The sequence below is a fragment of the Harpia harpyja genome, chromosome 3, assembly GCF_026419915.1.
Source record: "Harpia harpyja isolate bHarHar1 chromosome 3, bHarHar1 primary haplotype, whole genome shotgun sequence".
Taxonomy (NCBI): Eukaryota; Metazoa; Chordata; class Aves; order Accipitriformes; family Accipitridae; genus Harpia; species Harpia harpyja.
In genome coordinates, this window is record NC_068942.1 from 14,508,853 (window position 1) to 14,534,509 (window position 25,657).

At 40.5% G+C, this 25,657-nt stretch overlaps 1 protein-coding gene across 1 annotated transcript in view; it reads left to right on the forward strand.

The window, feature by feature from the left end:
- SIM1 (SIM bHLH transcription factor 1) overlaps nt 1-25,657 on the forward strand; it is a 49,324-nt gene that overhangs the window by 16,608 nt on the left and 7,059 nt on the right. Inside the window, exon 9 of the mRNA XM_052783739.1 lies at nt 20,037-20,202. Within this exon, the coding sequence (XP_052639699.1) occupies nt 20,037-20,202 (166 nt within the window). The remainder of the gene's footprint in view (nt 1-20,036; nt 20,203-25,657) is intronic.

Genomic DNA, 25,657 nt, shown 5'->3' on the forward strand with positions numbered 1-25,657 from the left:
GGTACCTCGTTGATCCTAGGGGCCGAATATTCCCTGTTCCACTGCTCATTTTTTTATTCTAGAGGCAAATGTAGGAGTTGGAAACGCCTGAGAGGCACAACCCTCCCCACTCCTAAACTGCGGCGATGGCAGCATCACGGCCTTGCCGTTGTGGGTTTCGTGCATGCTCAGGTGGCGAGCGGTTTGGTAGCCGAGTTTAAGACGTCCTTCCCAAAATGAAGTGGCTCGGCACAGCTCTCGGTCCTGTGTGCAGGCGCGGCTGGGGCGGGGGGGGGGGGGGAGCGGAGAAGGGGTTGCGGATCCCGGCGCCTGCATTGCGAGGACATAATCGCTTTGGTACGGAAGGTGATAACGGGCATCGTGCTGTTAGCTGGGCCGGCAGGGGTTATTGCGCCTGCATGAAAAAGCATACGTTTGGGTCAGCACTCTGGTGGAGGGAGTAAACTGCGATTCGCCTTTAAAGAAAATCCCTTTCATTCGCTTTAAAAAGGGACGCTGGGCGCGGCGGGGTAGTGCTCTGGCATTCACCCAGCAAGGATGTGGAGCAGCAGAGGCATCATCACCTCTGTTCTAGCTGTTCCGTACATTTGTATGTCCATTTCCCCTTTACCAGCCCCTCTCTGTATTTTTCGCGTTTTATGCTTCTCAGTTAATTCCAAACACTTGCCTCAGGTGAACGGGTAACTGCAAAGACAGAAGTCAGTGTATCGTAACGCTAAGAAAACAAGGAACCCAAAGGCAGCTAGCATGCTAGAGCGGTTTTGCACCAGAAACGCTACGTGTTTTCCTATGAGCACCTGAGATTATCGGCCGTTTCCCTCTCCTTTAATCCCCAAAGCGTGAACATCAATCACGGAACTCTACCTCAAATGACCCGAGTGGAAATGAAACATCCCAGCGGATCTGCTTAAAGTCAGCTGGGGATCCGCCTCGATCTGTCCCCTGCTTGCCGGGGTGACAACCACGGCACCAGACTTTCAGGCTGGCACAGCAAAGCGAGCAGGGAGTACCCCGGTCCCGCGGGGGCCTGTCGGACAAACCCCTCGGAGCTGTTTTCCAGCAGCGGGACGGGTTACACCATGAGCCGCTCCCAGCCCCCCTTGCCCGCGCACCAGTGACGCGGTCACCACCGGTGCAACCCAGCCCAGGGTGGCTGCTGGCGGCTCGGAGGCGCCGGGGGCCACCGCGGCCAGCTTGTTCGCGGTCCGTTTGCACCTCCGCAGCCGGCTGCCCAGGTGCGCTTCCATCCGCGCCCTCCCGCCGGCAGCCCTTGCGCGCACCGCGGCTCCGCGCCCCGGTGGGATTTCCCCGCCGCCTGAAGCTGGGCTCGGGGAACCCCGGCCCTCACCGCCCCCCCCCCCCCAAAAAACCAACCCCAAAAACGGCGCTGCAGGGGAGCCGGCTTCCCCGTCAGGAGCGGTACCAAAATAGCGCGATTCCTGCGCCTCAGCTGATTTTTCGCCGGAGGCAGCGTCTTTGTATTTTCGGGCATGTATATGGATTTTAAGAACAAGGTTATATTTAAACCTGTTTTCAGCCAGGCTGATACGTAGGAGGACTATAGTTGTTCTTTCAAGATTTCCCTTGGAGAACGAGGTTACAGCGTGGTACGACTTCCTTACGCCTCGGTGTAAGCCCCCCCTTGCCCTCTTTGCTTAATTGCCTCAAGTGCGGAGGACGGCGAGAGGGCAGGGAGGGCGCCGGGCTAGCTAAAATGCGGCTGGTAAGTGCCGGGAGGTCCATCGCTGGCTACGGCAACTGTCCTGTGCTGCCGGCGGCTGCAATGCAGGCACGGCGACTGCAGCAAAATCTAGTTTTGGTGTGCTCAGGTCCTCGAGGTCTCATCAAGCCTGCCTGGCTCTTCGTTAGAGAGCTGCAGAGGAAGAGGTCGAGTTCTGCTTGCTTCTGCGGCAGGGCTGCCGCTGCTGAAATCGCTGCCCTGGGTCCAGGGGACGGGCGTAGCTTCCACTCCATTATTATCATCATCATTAACCTACGGCTAGCCTGCCGTTCCGAAAAAATAAATGAGAAGAACAGGCCCTGCCGTGTGCCTACAAGCAGTGAAAGGGCTGTTTTTTTAAAGGTGAGACGTAGTCAGCCCCTGAAATGGGTAAGCTGGGGTGGAGGAGAGCTGTTGGGGGGAGGTTCATAGTGGGACAGTCGGGCGGGGGGATGCTGAACTCCTCGTACCTGGAGTCGGCTTAATTGTCTTAATGAGCTATTCAGAGTCAACGTGTTCTCTCTCATATGAGGAAGGTAGGTGGTGAAAATACAGGGGGAAATGAGAGGTTACAGGGACTTGACGTTTCCCTCTGGTATGAGGTAGGCTCCACTCCAGGAGGGCCCAGTAAAGGTCCTGTAGCACTCAAAATTTGCAAGTGTTCAATAGACTTTAATCCGGTATAAATCCTATAACCACTGCAGTTCCTTAAGGATGCCATGGGATTATTCCAGTAAACGAGGAACAGCTGAGATGCACGTGTGTGTGCTGCGGGTTCCTCCCACGCTTCACCCACCCAGCACCGGGTGCGTGGCAGAGCCACTTGTGCAGATGCAGCTCCTGGCAGGGGCGCATGTTTGCCCGCTGCAGCCTGGCCGTGCTATAAAGCCAGGGAGGAAAAACGTGCTTAGGGCAGAGAAAGGCAAACCTTTGCATATCTACTCTTGTGTCTGGAAGCCGAGGAGAAAGCAAAAGAGGTGCAAAACAGTGGTTTTGTGGTTGGCGATAACAAAGGAGTCGCGTTTGGGATTGCAGGGTGGAGCTCGAAAGGTGGGATGCCTCTTGCCAAAGATTTCTTTGAAAATAGGAAATGTCGGTCTTTTTCACTGAATAGGGGTGAAAATAGCAAAAGGGATCATAAGCTTTGGAAGACACGGTGCAGGTTTTTGACCTGCTGGGTCCCTGGTCCCCTCGCACAGCACTTCACTCGGGGAAAGCCCCAGGAGTTGTTTCGGTTTGCTCGTGGGATAAGGAGCTTTTTCTCACTATTGGGAGGAACCCGAGTGCTCTGATGTTTTGATAAGGAGAGGGTACCGAGTGGTTTAAGTGCCAAACTGGTCTGGAGGACCAGTTTCAGTGCAGGCTGAGCAGGAAGAGCGAGAAACTCTTACCTTGTAGCTTCCCAACTCCCCTGGGCGATGTAGATGCTGAAAACGGAAAGAATGACAACGCGCTTATGCAGAAGGGACACCCCCACCCCCCAGTTAATAAAATAAAAAAGGGATCATTTCCACCTTCCATAAATCCCAAGCTTTGAGAAAGTGAATTCTAAGCTTGGGAACAAATGTTCGTAATAAGTATATATGCTGAACTAAATAGGTACGGTGGCAAGGCCGTTTCAGCAACAAGAGGAAAGGTTATTTTTTTTGTGTAATAGCAGTGTGTCAAAAATTAATATAAATGACCTTTAAGGACTCCAGCTTTAAAGCACACGTATTTGCTCTTCTTTGTCTTCCTCTTGGTATATGTGAGTCTGGACACAGAATATTTGTTTCTTTTCTTATTTGTTCTGTACACACAGTTGCCATATCATTGATTATTAGCTGTGCGTGTTTATCACATAAAGGGATTCAAGTATGAGTCAATTAATAGCGAACGCAACTGCTGAAGTTAAGTTTATATTTAGATCGCAAACAACCTCCCTTTAAACAAATGGATAATGCAAAGTGCAAATCCTTTGACTTTTTGAGCACGAGCAAATATTATAATAATTTGTCCCCAGAGAAAGCGAAGGCAGCTTTCCTATATAAATTTCGTTGTCCTTTAGCATTTAAAAGAATAGCAATAGTGGTAACTTATACAGATAACATGGATTAGGTACCTAATTGTGATTAATCTCTGTTCTGATGATATAGTACGTATATGATATAGTTCTGGTTGACCTCTTCACATTGCATTATGTAACTGGCTGATTAGAAGCACAAATTGAATGCAATTTGTTTGAAAGATTATTTCACAAATAACTGTCATATTGACGAATGTTTTACTTAATGATGTGGTAAATGCAATTTAGAATAAATTAACCGTTAATTGTATCTACACACTTCATCTTTAAATTATTATTACTATTTATAGCTTTGTGTACTACCAGATTTAAAATGGTTATATAAGCGATGCAGTATCATTATGCATGATGGCTCTGACTTTGAAAACAATCCTTGCTGGCATATTAAGCAGGCTTTAGGGAAATTTGTATTTTAGGTGGAAACAAAGCGCTCTTCATATTTTTTGACAGTTACAATTAAATATTTTCATAGGGCCTACCTTTCTTAAGTGTTTCTCTCAAATTGACCAATTTGGAATTGCCACAGAGTCCTTTCCTCATTCAAAGGTAGATACATGTTCTCTTGTATCTCTCAAGTATGTGATGGAGCATGTAGGATAGTGAATACACTGTGAAAGTTATTGCTTGCAGAAGTAATCCTGCATGCCCTTTTTCCTATCATTAGTGGAACTAGTTGTATGAGTAAGCTTGGCCATCTAACTTTAATACTTGAGATGAGGCTTAGGGACTTTAACTTGGTAATGTCTTTTTTCTTAAATAGTCGTAAATGGTAGAAACAAATTTGACCTGCTGCTTTTCCTTTATATTTTTCTGTATTAATGGGAATTTTGCCACTTGCTTAATTGTGCACGGAACTGGGTCCTAATTTATCTGTTCAATCTGCAATGTACTTTTCCTAAGACTGGAAAGCCTACCATCATTCACATGATTTGATTAGCAATGTAAATATATGGAGGAATTGTTTTAATAAATCAAAATGCTTGGGAAGCATATGCCTCAAAGAAAAAAGTATAAAAGGATTCCTCTTGAACTACTCAGTGCAGTATTCTGTTTGTTCACCATTAGTTTTTATTACAGACTTGTCTCCCTGGAACATTGTTTATATATTTCTTGCAAATAGGAGACAGGCTTTTCCAGGTGTCCACAATACGTTTCTGCAGTTCTTCTTTGTTCATGTAGGGGCTTTCCCAGCTACCATTTGTTTAATTCACTCCAAATTTCTATGCTTGTATTTAAACCAGGTGACTGTAATGGCCAAGGCACTAAAACTGTGGGCCAGAGTCTACAGTCACTGCTTGTACAAAGAAAGTTTTATTTGCTAGAGTGAGGATTAAAGGACTGCAGCTCAAATCCAGAGAAAAAAAGCAGTCATTAGTTTAAATGCATGCATACTGATAGTCTCACACAGCATGAAATTCAGGATTGCAAAGAAGTGTCTCTATTCCAAGAAAGAAAAGTGACTTCAAACACTTTCCATTTCATCCTTTTCCCATTGGGTGTGCTGGTTGTTCCAGGCCTTTGGAAACTCCCTCCTCCCAAACACTGAGTTACAGATCTTGTAAAATGATTGCCTGGGGTTGAGACACATTCAGCAGGGGCAATGGCTGAAGCAATTACTATCTCCAGCTGTCTGCCTCACTCCACTGATGAAAGGTACAGAGCCTGCTCCAGGGACTCTTACTCCTAAAATGTCACAGTTTATGGTTTAAGGTAAACTGCCACAGATTCCACTTTACATGGAAGCATTGGACTGTACACTGTAGCACAGCTGTTCCTGCTAGAGGGGTTGTTCACATTTTATCCTTACTCTGCCCTTCCACACTCTGAATGGCATAGATGAGGTTTGTGAGCACCACTACAGCAGCTGGGTGCTTCAGTCGCTTTGTGGATCAGCCCCAGTGGTCCTCCTACGTGGCAGAGAGGGGGAGACCATAGGCCATGGAGCTTAAGGTTTGTTCACTGCTCTGTGAAAGTTCAGAGGGCTGAAGTGAGGTAGTTGGAAGAGCGGCTGCTGGTTTTCCCACACGACATTTGTATATCTCGTCTATGGATTGTGTTAGTGGCTGTGCGGAGGAGGCGGGCGTTGAACTGCTACCAAAGGATTCTCCTCCACGCTATCGCCCTCTCAATACTCTGCACAAAACTGGATGCAGAACTGGCTCCTGCTCTCATAACAGCAACAGTGTGTTCCTTAAGCAGGTTTACAATTTTACTAGTTCTGCTTTTCTTTCCTTAATCTGTTGCATGTTTGCTCTCGTTGCTCTGTGCTGTATCTCAGTACTGTTGTGATTGCCATGTTGTTTCACTGTAATTATCATGAGATACAACAGGTGTGATAAGTTACCAAATTGCTTCTGAAGTAAGCTTTTCCCTCTACATTATGGTGTTCTTGCTAGTTTTTATTCGTGTACACACAAACGTGGCATTTCGACATGGCCTAAATTAAGTGTTAACAAATAAATCTCCTTTGTCCATTCAACAGTGGCAAGTATCTGTTTAAAATCTAATTCTCCTTCCCTCACCTCTCTTTTGTACTTTACAGCATGGGCCAGGCTCCAGCACACATGTTCGTACTCAGTAGGTTACTTCAGAGGCAGCCCCTTTCACTTTGATGACACTATTTATGGAGGCAGTCATTGCTCTGTGTGAACAAGGGTATAGCGTCTGACCCTTCTGAAGGCTTGGGATGGCTGAAGTCTGGAGTCAATCACATGATCTTTAACACAGTTAGACGATTTATTCCTGTTGTTGTCTTTTGTTATCATCCACTTAGTGCAATTAAATTGCAGAAGTCCTGATTTACTAAAGCACTTGAGCACATGGCAGGCTCTAAAAGTGCTTAGACATAACTTTCAGTACATGATTATATCCTAGTGAATTCAGTTTTGAAATAAAAAAACCCCTTAGGCACACACTTAGAAATAAGAATATTCTTTGACTTTGCCAAATAGAGATGGCTTGAAGGATGCATTTGTTACTGTGTTGAATTGGGACCTAATAAAGAACAGCCGTAGTTTTTCAGCTACAAACCACTGTATATAAATCTTGGGGGCAGCAATGTTGAAAATAACAGCTATTATCTGCTGAAGTTTCAGTGCAGCTATGGAAACTCAAATGCCTGGCTAACTGAAGTTTGGCTGTATCCCTAGCATTGTGTGGATATTTTGACATAACCTAGAGTGAAGATCTTTAAACCCATCCAATATTCGATGTTCTTACATCTGTGCTGTCTGTTAGGAAGCGAACATGCACGGTCTGCCCTGAAGGCAGCCTGTTCCCGAGTAGCCTGTGGCTTTCGATCATCTCTGTACTATGTCTGGCAGCTGGCAGCCTGGGCTGTTGCTATAGAAAACTCTCTCCCTCTGACTTAGGCCGTGGTTAATTGAAATCCACCCAAAAGCATTGCATGCTATTTTTCTCTTGCTGTTTCCAAAGACTGGTTTGTACAGAGAACGAAATAATAATCTTTAACGACTGCTTCACGAGGCATATCCCAGTAGAGTGTTTGCTCAAATAAAGGCTTGATTTGGGGATAAATAGGCTGATAGCATCCTCTCATTTGCAGCCAGGCTGTTGAACAGTGTTCCCCCAAATAATTCTGTTGATCTTAAACTGTGAGTAGGTGAGTTAAAGAAAAAGTGTCATCTTCTGAAAGGTGATCAGAGTCCTTAGTGCTGTCTAGTCTATGAAAACCAGCAATGGGGATGTGGCTTCAGTCCAAAGAAAACTGCTTATTTGTGTGGCTACAACTGTGTAACTTAACATGGGAATACGCAATTAGGGCTTCCATGAAGATACCTAGTGAGTTCAAGAAAGCAATAGGAGAGAAGGTGCACAGCAGCGTTTGCACAGGTGTGATACTCTGGAGTTGCTGCATATGTAGCAACCACAGAAGTGGTCACCACAAGTACGGTAAATCTCATACTTTATGATATACTGGACTTGTACAAACCAAACTCAAATGTTCATTTAGTCCAGCTGCAGATTAGCTGTAGTGTAGGACAGTTGTAGGGTGGCAGTGGAGTCGATCTGCATGTATGCTGTGGACATTTTTATGGGAACATACAGTGTCCTGGCTAGAGACACTTCTAGGCATCCAGAAACCCTCGATAAATGTGCATGTGAAGCAGTGACAACAGAGTGGCTGAAGCATTCAACCCACTGGAGACTTATTCTTCAGTTTCATAAGCTGCTTTTTAACATGGGCATGCATTTCTGGAACTGTGTATATTAATGGTGAGTTGTTGTTAGGAGTGTTGTCAAAAAGCATTAACTACCATTAAAAAGGTATCTTTTCTGAATTTGATAGAAGGCATGGGGTCAGCAGTAGTTGTGCATGGTGTATGGTAGTTTAACTTACTCTGTGGCCCAGAGGGTCTAGGTAGTCAAGCAGGTTATCTTGTATCCATTTTAACATTTAATGGACCCACTTAACAAACATAATGGTGTATAATGTATACTTTGAGGAGATAAAATCAGTGATTACCAGGAAAGTATCAAATAAAACCGAGTATTATGTGTTATCTTAAAGCCTCATGATATTGGCTTTTCTTGCTATATGTCTCCCGTTTTATCAACACAAACACTTTATATATTGTATATCTATCAAAGCTGGATGACCAAGCCTGAGTCCAATATGAACAGAGCCTTAGCCCCAGGTGGCAAGTAATATGAATGGGATTTGGCTGCAGTAGAAGTTCGGCCGTGGCGGGGAAGGAGCTAAAAGGCAGTCTAACTGAGGTACAAATAATGAAATGAGAAAACAGGTACATTAATTTGTAAAAAACCCCAAAAGCCATTCTCCCCAAATACCGAAAACCACATGGAAGTCCTTGCCTGTCTTCCTCCTCTTACCTCTTCTAAAATTTAAGTAAAACGAGGTTCAGTTGAAAAGCATTTATTAAGTATCATATCATGGTTGCTTGCTTTGTGGGTAGATAGCGACATACAACAGCCCTCAGGGGCAAAATGCTGCCCCTTGGCCAAAGCTGAGGAACTCTGGACAAGTGAATTGGAAAGACTTTCATTGTAGAGAAATCTTGTTTCTTCTGAGGAAGGTGGAAGTCTTATGACAAGAAAGGACTAATCTGATGAAAGAGAAAGTGATCTACTGTAAATGGGACCTCCTCACCAGATGGAGTTCATGAATCCTTTTGGACTCAACATGCCTCTTCACTATGGCGTGCAGCTGATCAGAAAAAGCAGGCTGGAATGATGGAGAAGTATGTTATGAGGCATGCAGATAGGAAATTTCCCAAGGAGGAACAAACAGAATGAGCACTAAACCATTTTTCAAGCATGTTGTTTTTCTCAGATAAACCGTTCCCAGATCACAGAAGCTTATCCAGAAAGTCATCACAGAAAAGCTAACTAATTTTTTTCAGTGTTCACCTTAGGATCTTAGGAAGGTTGTCACAACAAAAGCTTTAATTGTGGGGAACAGACGAGTTGATAAAACCTGAAATATCAATAAATTAACTTTTACAGTAAATTATTAAAAGTAGTAATAGCAAATTGTCAGGACCACTCTTCACTGCACAGTTTCAAAGGAACTGAAGTATGCTTAACTACTGTGGTATAGGGTATAACGTAAGAGCAGCTATACAGGACCAGACACATGCTGATAGTGACTGTGGCAAATACTTTGGAAAGAGTTTAAAAATAGGACAAGCATGCAGTAATGCTTCCCCAGCACTTTCTCCCAGTTTTCAAGAAGTTCGGATGACCTCCTAGAAAGAGATCTTTGAGTGTATTAGTTGTCAATGTTTTGTGGGTTTTTTTTTCTTCTACAAATTTATCTGTTCACTTTTTGAAACCATGTGAGCTTTTGCCAAGCTTAAGTAAATGTGTTAAGAAAGTCCTCCTTTTGTTGGGAAAGTGCCACCTTTTCATTCCTTTCTTAGCCCATACCTGCATTAGAAGAAAAAGTGAAAAAGTGCTTCCTACTAATTTTCTCTCTGTCACTCATAATTTACAGATCATATTTTGTTCTCCCGGTCATCTCTTTTCCAGCCTGAGGAGTCTCCTTAATTGTTCCTCAGAGAGAGGCTGTTCCAAGCCCACCATCTTTACTGTCCCACTCTGAGATCTTTTCAGGTTTTCAGATGCAATGGTCAGAGTATACAATATTTGAGGTATCAGTGCATGAGGGGTTTGTGTCCAGTATGAGGTATAATCCTCATCTTTATAATCCTCATCTACTGCATAATTATGCAATGATATGCATTTTCTTACACACAGGGTGGTCTGTGTTATCAGTGACATCTCTGCAATGTGATGCACCTTTCTTTTGTGAAACTTCTCAGTGTAAGTGGTGAAACATATAAATTAGAGGATTCTTCACCAAAATGGAGTTTAAGGCTACTAGTTTTAGAAAGAAAAATCTGAAACTAGGTTTTAAAAACCCTACTTAAGCCCATAGCGGAGAGTGTTTTATATGCCCCTAATAACTCAGAGTCCATAGCTACATAATTGTCTTTTGTGGCTTCTAAACACCCAGAAACAGGAATTTTATCCAATTTTGTGCTAACTTTACAGTTACTGTTACTTACAAAACATAGAATAGTCAAACCTTGAAAGTATCTTGGCTGTTTTAGCCCTTTTTCTTGCCATGAGGGGACAAAACTGGTATGAGGCTCTTATCTCTAAAAAAGTGCCTGGATTTTAAAATGAAAACACTCAACATCCTTCATGAAAATCATGAGGACTGCCTTTTAGTTCTCCTTATTACACACCTCAATGTACTATAGGAATCTTTAGGATTTAGAAACCTGTTAATTTATAATCTCTGCCAAAAAATCATCAGCATCTGCTCAAATCCTTTTGTCCAAGCTTATCTAGCGTGCTATTTCCAATAATTTCTGCTCAGTTAGGTACACAATAACAATGGTATTACATGTATTCAATCAAGTATTTTTATTCATAGAATACATCTCAAATTTATTTTAGCAGTTTAAATAAGTGAGTTTAATGTATATTTAGTCAAGCATTACAGTAGTGAGGGCTTAAGTAGATTAGAAATAAATGAATCCAATTAAAGAACACGTCTGTGAAATTTGATATGTCATAGGCATGAATGAACTGTTTGCACAGCAACTGTAAAGAAATCATTAATGATTAACTATCTAGAAGAGGTTTAATCAAGGATAAATGGTATAGGACATAGTTAAAAAACATATGCATTGGACACATGGAGATTCTGAAATAATAAAAACATGCTTTGCATCAGTAGTAACATGAGTACTGGTCTCGGGAAATGTACTTTTTTGTTATCTGTGGTAGACGTGCAGCCGCGGGCTGCAGCTGAGAGTTAGTTCAGTAACATTAGCTATCCTGCATTGATAGCGGGAGATTGTTCCTTCCAACAAAAAGCTTAAGTTTAATAGGCGAGATGGACAAAGATACTTCACAAAAGAAGTGTTTCCTACAAGAACATATTGTTATCCTCCCTTTCAGAGCTCATACTCAGCAAAGTTAAGGTAGGGATTCTCAGAAGTGATTAGTGCTGGGCTAAATTTGACCCTACCAAAACTAAAAGTCCCATTGGCTGCCTTGAGGGCAAGTTCAGGCAAGTGCCAAGTGCTTGCTAAAATCCCATGATACATGATTTGTCCAGTGTGGCACCAGTAGTCTGTGGGAGGGTTGAGAATTGAATCCAGATCACTTGGCTACTAGATAGGTTTCTTAAAGGTGTCAGTGGTATTCAAGGTATATTTTTTAACACATAAAAATATTAAGAAATCTGAGATGGGAAAATCTACCCTGCATAACAGCAGTCTGTTGCACTGTTGTCAGTCTGGCTTTCTGCAAAACGGAAACCGTCTTACAGGGATATGTGAGAACTTACGTTTATGTGGCGTTAATTCCTAAAGGGGTGCTGCATACATGCACTTGCCGATGAACTGAGGTGATGTTGGTTTTTATGGAGTGATTGAACGGGAGTAGTTGGAAGAAAAAAAAATTAGACTTTTAAAAGTCTCATTTAACAGGCCTTTTGTTTATTCAGAAATATTATTTTGAATGTGGAGGTCAATTTAAAGTAATGGAAAACCCCAAATGATTACAAAGAAGTCACCACAATAATTTAATAAAGGCTGACAGTATGGATGTGAGTCATGGCATTCTGGAAGTTTTAACGTGCCTTCAGATAAAGTATTGTTAACTATTTAGTGACCATAAAAAAAAAAAAAAGCACATTGTAGGCTGTATTCCTCTAAACCAAATTTCTCATTACCAGACAGATTCTAACATATACAAACATTTATAAACTCCTGTCAAATATATTTCTCCATTTAACTTGGTGTCCCAATCCAATATCAGGGAGGTTTCAATATGATCCCAAGAGCGAGATTAAGACACAAATGACGTCAAATGCCGTACACCCAAAATAGCTTTTATTATCGAAAGTAGAAAGTAGTAGCAATAGGATAGAAGAGAATAAAAAGGCAGAAGTCAAGCAAGCATTCCGGATAGACTTGCAAGAATAGCCACCACCATGGATCCACGGTGTCTTGTTGGTCCTCAGTCTTCAATTCTTCCGTGGTGGGTGTGTGTTCCTCGAGTCTTCAGTGGTAGGGTGCACACAGAGCTTTTGATGGTACCATTTTTATACAGTCCAAGTTCCAAAAGTCTCTGCTCCATTCCAAGAAACTTCATACATATGCATGGTGGGTGTGATGCAAGGCAAGGGTAGGTGTGGTCTGGTTCTGTGCAGGCTCAGTGTGTCCAACGTGGTCACAGGGGGGATGATTTCGGGGTCGTATCAGACGATTTTGGGGTTGTATCAGACGATACACTCCCCAAGGTCAACGCCGTAGTATCCTTGCACATGCAAAGATAGTGGTTTGCAGGCACCAAAACCACAGGATAAAGGGCATTCACTCCTGCCCCTGCAGGCAGACTGCGGGGACTAAAACTGTTGCTGTGGGTTTTAGTCTAGCCTCTGCAGGGCAGGAAACATTGCAACGAAGCTCACACCCGTTGTACCAAGAAATGTTTAAGGCAAAAATGTCTGTCCATTTAAGACAAAATGCCTGTCCATCACACTTGGCAAGCACTGAATATACATTGAACACGGCTTTTAGCCAGTTGTGCTCCTAGGCGCCTCGCATTTGAAAGAAAGCACTCCCAGTATAAATAAATGTTACAGAATTAAACTCAGGTCATCATATTTTATTAAAGCATTTTTTTCAGTGCTATCTGTAACTAAAAGTGGTAATTATATTTATATATAATTAGCCTAGGATATCTTAGGCATTTTATTCACAAACAATAATAAAACCCTGGTGCATATTTTCATCTAGCAGATCTAGTAAATAAAGGCAAATACAGTGTACAAAGGGCTCCTTTTGGAGCCAGAGATGGCTAGACATGTGGTTGGCAATACAATACAAACTGTACCTTCAGACAGCTGAAAACTCTGCCACACCGTGATAATCTAGAGGCCAGGATGTTTTATTTAACTCCAACTGACAGTTAAATGACTGCATTCTGAGATGAGAAACCAATCAGGCAATATATAAAATTTCTCTGACAGTGGTTGTCTAGAGGATATCCTCAGACATTTGTGGAAACATTGTGTTTCAATTTTCCTGAATGTATCAAATAATTTCATTAAAATTCCTGGTTTGGATATCTCTGTCTTTAAAAGCAAATACAGAAGCATGATATCATGTATGTGAATCTCATGGCTGGGGAAGCTGTAAACTTTGGCTCAACGAGATGTAAACAACTACTGTTGCTTATGCTATTTATGGAGATAAATAGGTGCCTGGAACTTAATGAAGGGATCCAATATACAGATCTCATACTTCTCCAAGTAGATGCATTGCTTAACCATTAAGTCTACTAAAGATAAACAACCACTTGAAAGATTTCTGGAGGGTCTTTCCAATTACTTTCGTGAGCCGTAGGTCAGGCCTATATGGGACTTTTCACTTGAGAAGTTTTAGAAAGGAGGATTACTAACATCATCCCAATAACTGATGGAAAAACTAAGGCAGGGAGTATCTCTGACGTCATACAACTGACTGTCAGTGTCGTTTCATAACAAGCGGTGAGGTTCAACAGTTTTTTGCCCACTTTGTCCTGAAATTTGGCTTCCTGTATGAGCTAAGTGAAACCTCCTTATTTTGACTGGTTCTGGAAGATGCTAAAGGGATTGTGTACGCTCCTCCTGACAAGTCTCGTGAGCAAACTGAGGCCTCTGTAAACAATTCCGAGACACATTGTACATGAACAGAGGACAGAGCAGATGAGGAAATTGTCTGTTTTGTTGTACCATCTGCTGATTTAGAAAGCCATGAAGATGACAAACAGCCAGAATCTGTTCTCTTTTCACTCATCTGCTGAATGGTGCTTTGTTAGCATTGCATTAGCTGGAGTGTGGAAATGTTAAAAGTTGCAGGCATTGTTTAAAAGTAGAAGAATGATATATTACAGTACTGTGGTCAGACATTCATGAGGAAGTGCCAGACTTTTACCACCTTCATGGCTGATTTTAACTGAATTGCAACAACTCAGCAAAATATACTGAACATTAATGACATTAACACCTTTAGTTTAATCTCATAATTTCTATTCTGTGTTGTTAGACTGGCAGAAAATCTGGCAAATATAAGTTTTCTGATTTTTAACTAAAAGAAATGCAGAGTGCATATGACCCTGTTCATAGATTTTTCATGTAAAACTTGAGGAAATGCTGAACATATATTATATGTTCAATAGAAATAATAGTGCAACCAATTAAAATTACACCTTCTTTTCTTTTGCATGAACAACGCTTTCCACTTTGCCTCAGTCCTGTGAATGACTGTACCCAGGATTTAGGAACCTGCTGCATTAAGACCATCTAATGCTTTTACTTCTAGCTTGTACTTCATAAATTACTTTAATATGTGTAAGGAATGATATAGGTGTAGGTTATCCAGTGTTTGTCTGGTTTAGGTGGTCACATGATGCCTTTTCATACTTTATTTGCTGTGATTTCCAGTGACAGTATGATCACTGCATATTGTTCAGACTATCAGTTAAAACATACCTTAGAATAAGAGTAAGATCTGTTTCCAGTTGTATATGGATATTTTGATTGCTGCTGGAGAGAATGAACTGAAATGCATTTCTAATCCAATGCTGTAACTCTAGGTATGGAAGCTGAATTTCTGTCAATCTTCTTTACGGTGTCTAAATTTAGTGTCTTTTGATGAAATTAAATACACTGTAAATTTCTGCCTCTTTGTTGGTTATCTGTGTTTTCTCAGTCACTGCACGTACAGTTTATTCTTCTTTTCTGGCATGTTGTGGCATTAACGTAAAAAGATGCTCTTTCTTATGGCTTTTGCAGAGTTTTCCATGGGCTGAGCATTTTTTCTTCTTTTTTTGAAGGATTTCTTCTTGTTTTGAAAGTTATGTTGCTTATGACTGTAGATATATAAGACCTCTATTCTTGAGTCTGGTTGTCCTTAATTTCTTTTGGTTGAATCTGGATATTTATTCTTCACTAATGGATGTCATTATTTTACTCCTTCCTCTGCATACACCCTGTCGAGCTACTTTTTCTATTTGAAACCATTTTTCAGGGCTTCAGTTCTCTTCTGTTTCACAGCCAACACTGTCTTTAAGTAGGGAATCTTAATATCTTCAAAACTGGTTTTGCCTTTAGCTCTCTAATGTTAATGTCTAATCTCACTTTAGTTTTTAGATTTTGGTTAAAGTAGTCCCAAACTTCACCATATTACTCAAAGAAACACAACTACAAAAAAGCTTGGCTTGTCTGTACAGTTTTAGTTTGCCTTGGGCCATACTGTGTCCACTGGGCCTCTGTCACTAATTCCATTCTTCCCAACATTATTTCTAGCAATGCTGTCTCACCCTTTCCTCATCTCTTTTCCTTCAAAAAGGCCATATAAAAACCCTCTCATTTTTTTCAGTGTCGTGGTGAGGTCTATCCACACGCTCCGTTGCCATATTTGTGCAAGCTGTTTTTTTTCTGAGAATTCAGGTTTTGTGGTGCTCTGTTACTCCCTTACTGTTCTTTTTTTGGGTCTATCTGCTAATGAGTCGTTAGCTCTTCCTCAAACTTTTGTTAGGCAGAGTGTTGCCACCACATTTCATACTGTACATTTTGGCAATGGTAGTAGGCAAAAAGTGTGTTCTAGAGCTGAATTGTGAGAACTCTTCACACAAATGTTGCAGATCCAGCTGGCATCCAAGTCAATGTGCAAATGGATTGGCTTCTTCTTCCAAATGCTTTTCTGCTTCAACCTTTGTCCTCTTCTATCTATGCAGCTTGCTATAGCTAGATCCCTTTACTAAAGAATGCTTTGTACTCAACTTGCAGATGCTTTATTGCAGAGAAGTGCAGTTGGTACAGCCATCGATCCTTGGTTTTTCATGATGCTAGCTCTAGTACATTAATAAGCGCTTTGAAAATTTGGCTCAGTGGGCATTGGAAGAGCCAGAGACATGGCACAGAGTGGCAATGCTTCTGGGAGTTAGATCCGAGAAGAAAATGGGAAGCAGCATATTGTAGCAACAGGATTTTACGCTTTGTCTTCTGATACCTTTTTGCTTACAGTGAAGCATGGTAATCCAGTCTGTAGGTGCCTGATACATTGATCACACTGGGCAGATTCTCATATGGGGGGAGGGACAAGACAGAGGAGAAATAATACATTTTTGGAAGCATATGCTACCAAAAGCATATGCATCCAAGTTTTTTGAGGAGTCAAAGAGGACCTAGAATTTCCATCCAACTGTGGAAGGAATGGCTGTTTCCCATCATGAAAAGGTGGAGGTCTTCAATGTGTTTCCCTTTGCAAAGAAGCATCACTTTGGTCTTGTCTGGATTCAGTTTGATCCATCTGTTCTTCATTTAAGAGCTAATTTCCTGTAGTTATTCTGATGTTTTATAGTGATGATAGTTGCATCAGAAAATGAGATAAATAGTAGATTGTCAGCAACATACTGTTAGCAATTGAACACATGCCATATCACTCTCTCTCTCAGCAGTCTCATGTAGATAGATGTAGACTGTGTGGATCCCTGTGGGATCCTGAAGGTGAGGACCTTGGAGGAAGGGGCTCGTATGCACCACCTTTTTTTGAATTACATGTAGAACACAAGATGCAGTACTACTGTGTTGCTGGGACTGTGTAGTAGAGGATTCAGGTGTCTGAGTACAGGAATTTGGAGATTACAGTTCCATGGTTGGTGCAAGTTTTATAAATTCCTCCAGGAAGTTGTCATAATTTCCATCTGTAGTTTGTGTACGACTAGGATCCCTGGTTCCTCTAGTCCTTTGCCTCACAGTGCATATGGATATACTCAAACATTTTCATTTCTTGGTGGAACATCTTCTGCATCTGACATTGAGACCACAGGACCCTTCCTCTGTTTTTTCTTTGCTTTTTTTAAAAAAATTTCAGATATTTATCTTGGCCTGTTACTATTGGCTCTTCTGAAGGGTAGCTGTGCTAGGATAGGATTGAGATGGTAATGAATCATGCCTTGGTGATGTAAAAGTGTCCAGGTGTTTCCTCTGCAAGGACAGCACAGATGTGTTCTTTTTCTAAGGGGAAACTTTGCATTCGGCAGCAAGAACTTCAGATAGTTTTATTCTTATCGTTTGTTTAATGATGTTACTGTCTAAGCAATTGGCTGCAAATACCAGCTTGTGGTGTTTATTCTAATGTGTGGTGTTCCGGGAGGGTGACTCCTCACCATAATGATATCAAGGACTTAGAAAAGTAACACATAATGGCATGCAAGGTTTTGGGCAGCCTGGTTTGCCTGGGTTTTTTTAGATTCCAATGATCTAGAAGCATTGTACAGTGTAGTCTGTATGATTTGAATGCTTGGCCCTTACACAGATTGTAACAGCAGGCAAGTAGTGTCGGAGTGACAGTCTGTGGTTTGAATACTGGGGTGGTTTCATCCAAGTTTTTAAAACTCTTCCACTGACATGAGAAAGCAGCAGACTGTTACAGGGTGGCATACACCAGAGATGGGGAGGTAATAGTAGGAGTGGAGAGCTATGGGTTCTCCAGCAAAAAGTGAGGCAAAAGTGTTGGTAGGTTCAAAACTGAAACAGAACCTTCTCATATCCCTAAGATTGTGAACAACTTGTCTTCTTAGTTTTGACTAATTTTCATTTCTGAAGGCAACACTTTCTGCATCTGACACTGAGACCACAGGACCCTTCCTTTTCTTATAATCAAATAGTCAGGGGGAATGCGTATATCAGGATGAGACTGATATTTTTTTCAGGACTATTGATAATACCTTATGTTACTGTGGTAGTTAAATATGAAGATTAATCAATATCCTTTGTTTCTGATGTTTTGTATAACATAAAAGTAATTTGGTAGGACTCAATTATGGAGGCAGATGCTTTGCATGTCAAGTCAAGGTGTCTGGATGGAAATTCTGAGGGTAACCACAGGAAAGACTAATGCTTTCAAAATATGTGGATGAGCCTTACCTGTCAAATAGACCAAAGCAAATCCCTATATTCAGATGCAGGCAGGATATTTGAAATGCAAATATTATAGCAGAGGCCTATCTCTATTAAAGACAAAATTTGAAGAAATGACCTCATTAAGAAGTAATTTCGCATTACGAAACATTAATTATACTTGGCCAATCTCTGTCTGCTGTGGACTGCAAGCAGTGTAGTCAGCACAGTTCTAATGTCAGTCATTCGTTTTCATGTGTTATGTGTACATGGATACATACACATTGTCTGCATTGCCAAAAAACCTAAGCCTCTTCAACCAACAAGTTTGTTGTTTATCAGGTGCAAAAAAATTTTAGTGTAGAACAGACATGAATTAGTTTGTCTGTTCTGCAGATTTATCTGTGGCTTTTCAAAGATTCATCCTATTTCACTTATTTCAGTGACTTATCAAGTTTATCCTTCTGCCCCTGACTTTTATCTGAAAGCATTTCAGTGTACTAAGCTGTGATATGCTCAGGTTGTGGTGCAGTTCATTCCTAAAAAATGTTAAGACTGTCACAGCTTATGTCAATATATGTGTGATTATAGAGCAAGGTATTGTTGCTAAAGCTGGGTGAACAATTTATTATTAATATAATTCATTAAGGATGAGTCTTTAGGTTTAGATGGAGTATGGGGGGTAATGTGTGAATGAATATGTTGCCTCCTTGACTGCATAAGTGAAGTATTATTCTTCCCTTGCTCTCCTACTTCTCTGCTGATTAACACAAAGAAGAGAAAAGCCATGAATCCTTCTTCTTTTCCTCCAGGTAGGTAGGTCAGGAAGAAACCCTTGCTTCGCTCTCTTTTAATAAATCATTGTCAGAATAGGTTCCGTATGACTACATGAAAGCTGGAGAGCTCATTTCTTACTCCCCCGGGTATCAGCAGACATGCAGATGTGTGCAGAGGGGTGCAGTCCAATGCATATGCCCTTGTTATGCTTAGTAAGACATTGTGAATGATGCCAGTTTTCCTTACTTTTATGTATTGATTAGAAAGTTTGAAGATGCTAATACTGAACTTCACAAACTGCCGTTATACTTAGCTCCCCATAGAAAACCTGTAGTATTTTATGAGTGGGGGACAGACTGTTTAAATCACAGGATTTGTATTTATTTAGCTGTTTTCTCTGACTGGTAAACTCTTTCAGTATAAGAAACTTCAAACAGAGGAATGAACACACTCACAAGACTCATAGAAGAAGAAAAATTAAAAAATTTATACCAATTGCCTGAAACCTTGGAAACAATGAAAAATATAACCTTAAAGATGAAGTGTTTTCTGTAAAAAAAAAAAAAAATTTGTTCAATTTATTTAGTCATCTATGTAGGCTGTTATGTGCACCCCCACACATGCATGAACGCACACACACATATACACACGTGGTAAGTTTGTAGTTCTAGAGTTTTGAGGAAAATGTATTCCATTTACTGCTTAGCTATGTGACCAATGCAGAACTGTAATATAAATCTCAGAAATTTCCATCCCATCATTTTTTATTACTGAAGAAAGTAGACCAGGATGATAACAGTTGGATGCAAAAAACAATCGTATTTTCAGTATAAAAATAATGCTATTGTTTAGTAAGCTATACTACTTAAATGTATTAGGGGGATATACTGGCTTGCCCTGGATGTTTTTTTTTTCTTTTTCCTTAAAAATATCTTTTGTTTCCACCCCCCACTAAGAAGGAAGGAATGTTTCCCATTAAGATATAAAGTGAGGTTTTTTTTTCACTTTTGCCTTTTATATAGGGATACTGAATATAAAGGACTACAGCTCTCCCTGGATCAGGTCACTGCTACCAAGCCGGCATTCTCATACGCAAATTCAACTCCGACCATAACGGATAATAGAAAGGGAAGCAAATCTCGCCTCTCGAGCACAAAGTCAAAATCAAGGACATCACCATACCCACAGGTAGTTGTCTTTGAAAACCAAAATTAAATCTTTTTGAATATCTTGATTTTGACTGCTATTTTACCCAAGTAATTAAAATGGGCCAAAGAATATGTTACTCAAAGAGAATAAAGGACAACAGGTTATAAGATCTTGAGACAGGAATATGTTTCTTTAAACTGTTTCTAAAAAGCTGGAAACATTTATGTTTCAGCATGCATATTAAATCACCATCAACAACAATAAGAGCACAGGGCTCAGAATTAATAGGAGTGGACAGAAGGACAAGTGAAAATGTTGGTTTTGAAATACTTGGTTTGTTAGGATTGTGAGTTCTGCCATTTGAGAAAGCTTGCTTTTTCTTACTTACTCTTTAATAATTCCTACTTATCTACAAAGCTGCCAGATGTTTGACAGCAGTTTAATACTGAAATCTTAGGAGGAGTGAGTTTTGAGGAGGGAAAGCAACAAGCTAACTTGCTGAACTGGAACAAGAAAGCTTTTCTATGTACAAAGCTTTGAAAAGAAGAAAGCACTAGGAAGCGGCCATTGGTGTCAGTAGACATTGATTTCATAGATTTCATTTCAGGCCTAATGTGTAAGGAACATGCCCCCGCTTGGGGAATGGACCAGACTTGATTGGGTCTCTGAACTGGTGCTTACCTAGTACATTTATGCAACTGGTTTCTGCAGACAATACCACAGCACTTGCATGCTTACATTGTCAACCCTTTAGCTCAAATAAATCTGTTTGTCAAAATAACCATTATGTTTACTAAATAATGATGCAAGTCTTACTGCCCTTATGCCACGACACAGTGGATATAAATGTATGAATTCATGATGTTACATTGAAGAGCTATGTATTTTTAAAGACTCCAGGTCAATATTTAACTGATAATGACCTTGATGACTACAGTTTCTCTGCAGGCACAATGTTTTCTAAACTGACCTCTAAGAGTGTACAATGTGAGCCCAAGTGTCTGCATCACTTCCGTGTTTTCTTTCTTTTTCCCCTCAAAAGTACCAAGGGTAAGAATTTCAGTTAAATGACACCTGCTTTTGGCACAGGGAATATTTAACCGAGCGCCTAGATATGAACTCATTAATTTTAAGAATCTAATTTTGCCAGAGGTTGTTATGGCTCTTGTTGTTTAATCATTTGTTCACATGCATTTCTGTGGGTTGTTAAAGAATAGTCTTTCTCTTGAACGCGCTACACCAAACAATTGTAATAAAACTGCTTTAAAGAATTGGGAAAGATACTACAATTAATTCTAAATTGGATTTTTAAGGTTACCATCTTTGATTTACTGAAATTACCCTTCATCTCCCCTTACACAGTCCTTTCAGAAGTCCTCATTTGCTAGCAGGACAATCGCAGCTGAAGACCTGTTAACCTCCCACATCAATTTGCTTTCTGAAAGTGTGACTTTCATCAGTACCTCCTTATTCTCTCTGTCACCAGAAAAAATCCTGAACTAGCAGTGCAGAGTTGAGACTGTTGGTTTATCAGGGATTGTTGTCTGAAAGCTCAGGATATTTAGTCTTCAGTTTCATTTTACATCCTCCTTACCAGCTGCCTGGTAGTAAAGTCACAGATTTCATCATTCAGAAAGAAGCAGCCGTGCTAGTTGCCAGTATCTTGAAAAATGTTCATACCGTTCATTGTAGCACATCACCACAAGCAACGCTGGCAGCTTGGCTTTGCATCCCTCTCATCCTTCTCCACCACTGAATAAACTGTTGAAAGACTAAGAAAAGCTGCTGTGAAGAACATGCAGCAGGTGGTATGGCCTGTGTCCCTCAGTCTCCAGCCCACGTAATTTGCCAGTCAGTTGCGGAGAATTAGGAGTGCGACTCAAAAGCCATGGCTGAAACATGAAGTCACGGGTTTTGGCTTACACAGGAGCTTGCATTTTGGTGGAGGAAGGAACCAGGAAGTTTATTAGTAAAATAATGGCAGTGGGCAAAGCATTTCTTAAAGTTAAGAGCACCTAGACAATTTTAAATGTACATGCTTTCTTTCCTTTTTTTTTTCTCTTTTCCCATTGCCATTTACTTTGCTTCAGTCTTGACGAGAAAAGGGAATCATAGGCTCTATTGGGTGATGACTGAGAATCCTCTCCCTTGCCAGCTGTGTGCCCCTAGGATAGCTACATGAGACGTAAACTGTGTGAAAACCATGTTAATAAAATTCAGCTGAACGTTTACTACTAGGGCAAAACATGAATGTTTTGGTCACCTAAGACAGGGTTAATGTTTTTTTCCTCAAAACTTATGCAAAAGCAGGCATAGAGTAACATGGCGCTTGCAGACTCTTTAAGAAAAAACTGAGTTCATTAAATTAAGAGGCATTGGTCAGTATCTGATTAACACTGACTGACGTTAGTACAGTGGGCTAGTGGGTTCTCTGAAACCAGCCCCAGGCAGGGGAAGGGCAAGCAGAGAGGAGAGCAGCCCTAAATTCATGACACAGCTGTAGTATTTGCCCAGACACTTTGAACAGTGCTTTTCTAGTCCTGTCTTTCCAGAGAGGTGGAGAGCTGAAAGAGGAGGTGAAAAACCAGGAGAGATGAGGACTTGATAGAGATTTGCAGAAAAAGGAAATTGTGAGTTGGTTAAAAGATGCCTCTAGTCTTCTCCCATAATAATAATCATTGTGAGGGGCTCCCAAAATCTAGCCCTGGACCTCATTTATTTTGTGTTCCGAAAAGCTAGCCCTGGACCTCATTTATTCTGTACACAGGAAATAGCAACAAGTTTGGAAAAACATTTTAATTGTGATCATCTGAACAACTGCTTTGGAGTTTAATCTCCCATTAATGATGATTGTTTAAAGAAAATACTTAAAATTGTCTGTTGTCTGCCTCTAATGGAAATGTTTTATGGTCAGATCTGGATAAACATTTATTGCTTCATATCTCATCTTAGTTCTTGGATAAAGATTGTATATGTATAAAACAAATGCACGCATACAAGTAAGGATGTACCCAAGAGCTGTTGGATGGAGGCTTTGGTGTGTGTTACAGCATGCATGAATTTTTGAAAGTAAGAGCCTTTTCTAGTAGATGTATATTAATACACCTGATTTTGGAGGTAAATTGATTTTATAGCTCCTTTAAACAGATAATCTGGATTAATTCTGCAATCCACCTCTATCACCCTATGGGTAAAGATAACAGGTTGAATTCTAGTCAGCCTTTTTTTGTTGTTTTCTTGTTTCATTTCTTCCCGTAGCCTAAAGCTTTGGCAGCTTCCAGTGTATTCAAAAGCAAAGCAAACCCCTCTTTTTATAGTAAACATAACTCCTGATCTGCTGAAGAGTCACCAGCAGTGGGGGTTATTTTAATGGACATGCTGTATTACTTTAATCTAAGCCTTTCACCATCTGTTCTGCCTATAACAGTGAATGCAAAAAGAACATATTTTACATTTCAGGATTACATTAGTAAAAAGTAAGATAAAAGTGATTTAAAAGCATGCATATGTTCTTAGTACAATGCAGCCTGCATCTGTGATGTTTTTTTCTCATGGTTAAGACACAAATCAAGAGGAAAGCTGTTAATGCTGTTGTAGTGAAAGTTTTTCATGGAAAAGAGAACTCTGAGAGGGTTTCACTATATATTTAATGTTTATAATGATAAAAATCTGAGTAGGCTGCCAGAAAATTAGATATCTGTAACTTCTATTGTTTGAACATCTGGCACGGTGTGTGGAGCAGGCTGCTGTTGCTGCATATGGCAGGATGAGTGCTCAGGCCAGTGAGACACCTGTAGGAATGGAAGGTCAGGCAAAAGAAAATCACCTGAGAAATATTAAATTGTCTACTGGCCTAATGCACTTCCATGGGGTCTCGTAAAGTAGAGCTTTTCTTAGATGTGGAATTTCTATTTTCCTATTTCCTTGCCCCTTCAGCCCTCTTGAAGATTTTCTTGGAGTGAATACAGCATCAGTGATGGCCTATAGCCCCTTTCTATGTCTGTGCTAATCCCACTGGTGTGCTCTCACTGTGATGGGACACTGGATTGGCACTCTGGAAGAAATTTCTAGTACCTGGAGGTGGCAATTCAGTTTCCAGGAACCAGCTGGAGGATCATCTGATTTATTTATTGTTATTGTTTATGCCAGAAAACAATTCAGAGATCACCTGAAGGGATTTCAGATGTTGCCTGTCTGAAGTTCTTTATTATGTTTAACTTCTGTCTGCTGGTTAAACTTTGTCAAAAAAACCCCAAAATAATAAATTCTGCCTGATAGGAGTCAGAAGGCAAAAATTAGCAGAAAGGAAAACATTTTTGGTGAGGCAGGACTGGGATTGAAAAAAAAAATTATATTTTCACTAATTTTAATTGGCCATAATTTCCAGTAGAGCTGATTCCGTTTTCCATGGTCTTTCATCACTTGACATATGGGAGCCTAATTCTGACTTGAGAGATAGTGTTTCCACTCCCATTTCAGTAAAGCAGTATCTTTGATCATCCTTTCATTCCCCCCCCGTCAACATGTCACACATGCCCGTATTTGGAGTCTCCACCTGTCAACATCAGATTCCCAGAAGAGGCAGTGGTAGGACTGCAGCAGTAGAGGCAGCCTGATGATGCCAAATAGAGATGTGATTAGATTTAAAGGGAATTTGGCATATTTTTGGCCTATATCTGCTTATGTTTTACCTTAAGAGCAGGCAGTCATAACCAAACCTTGGTAGACAATGTGGGCCACAAGCAATTCAGTGTGTTAATTTAATTCTGTCCATGGCCTAGCAGCTGCTATGGGTCAGATCTCAATCATCATTTACATCAAGTACAAAGAATATGCATGAAGTATGGTTGGTCTTGACTACATGGTTATAAGACATTACATGGTGCATTTCTGATGTACCGAACATGTACCCTTTGAAAAGTTTTCGCTTTCTTTAAGAAAAATGCACAAAGGCCTGTGCAATTGAATCCTCTGTGGTTAGGTTCAGGATAAAAAAAAAAATTGAGTAAGTTTTCAGTTAAATGGAGAAATTCCCTTCAAGAGAAGCTGTGTTGGACCCTGAGGTGTCCTTACAAACAAAGAACTAATAGAAGAATAGCTATTGGGGCTAAATGAAATGAAGGATTTTCAGTTTGAAAGAATCTCTGGCATTTATTATCAACATAAATTGTCCAAAAAAATGAAATTTCATTATAATATAATTAGAAATTAATTTTCCTTGTCCTCCTTATGAAAGAAATACATACTATGAGTTTTGTTTTTAATAAGAAAATAAATGAACTTTAAACTTTTTTATACTTACACTTATGCTTATATTATCCTATATTTCAGCTTAACTTTAAAAAAAAAAAGTTAAAGTTTTTTTAATTAAAAAATCTAGTTTATAACAGTCAAATCCCCCAAAAACACTAAAAATAATTCTAAAATTAAGAACAGGTACAAAAGTAGTTTTTTTTTTGTGCATTTTCATTTTAACTAAAATTTAACAGTCAAA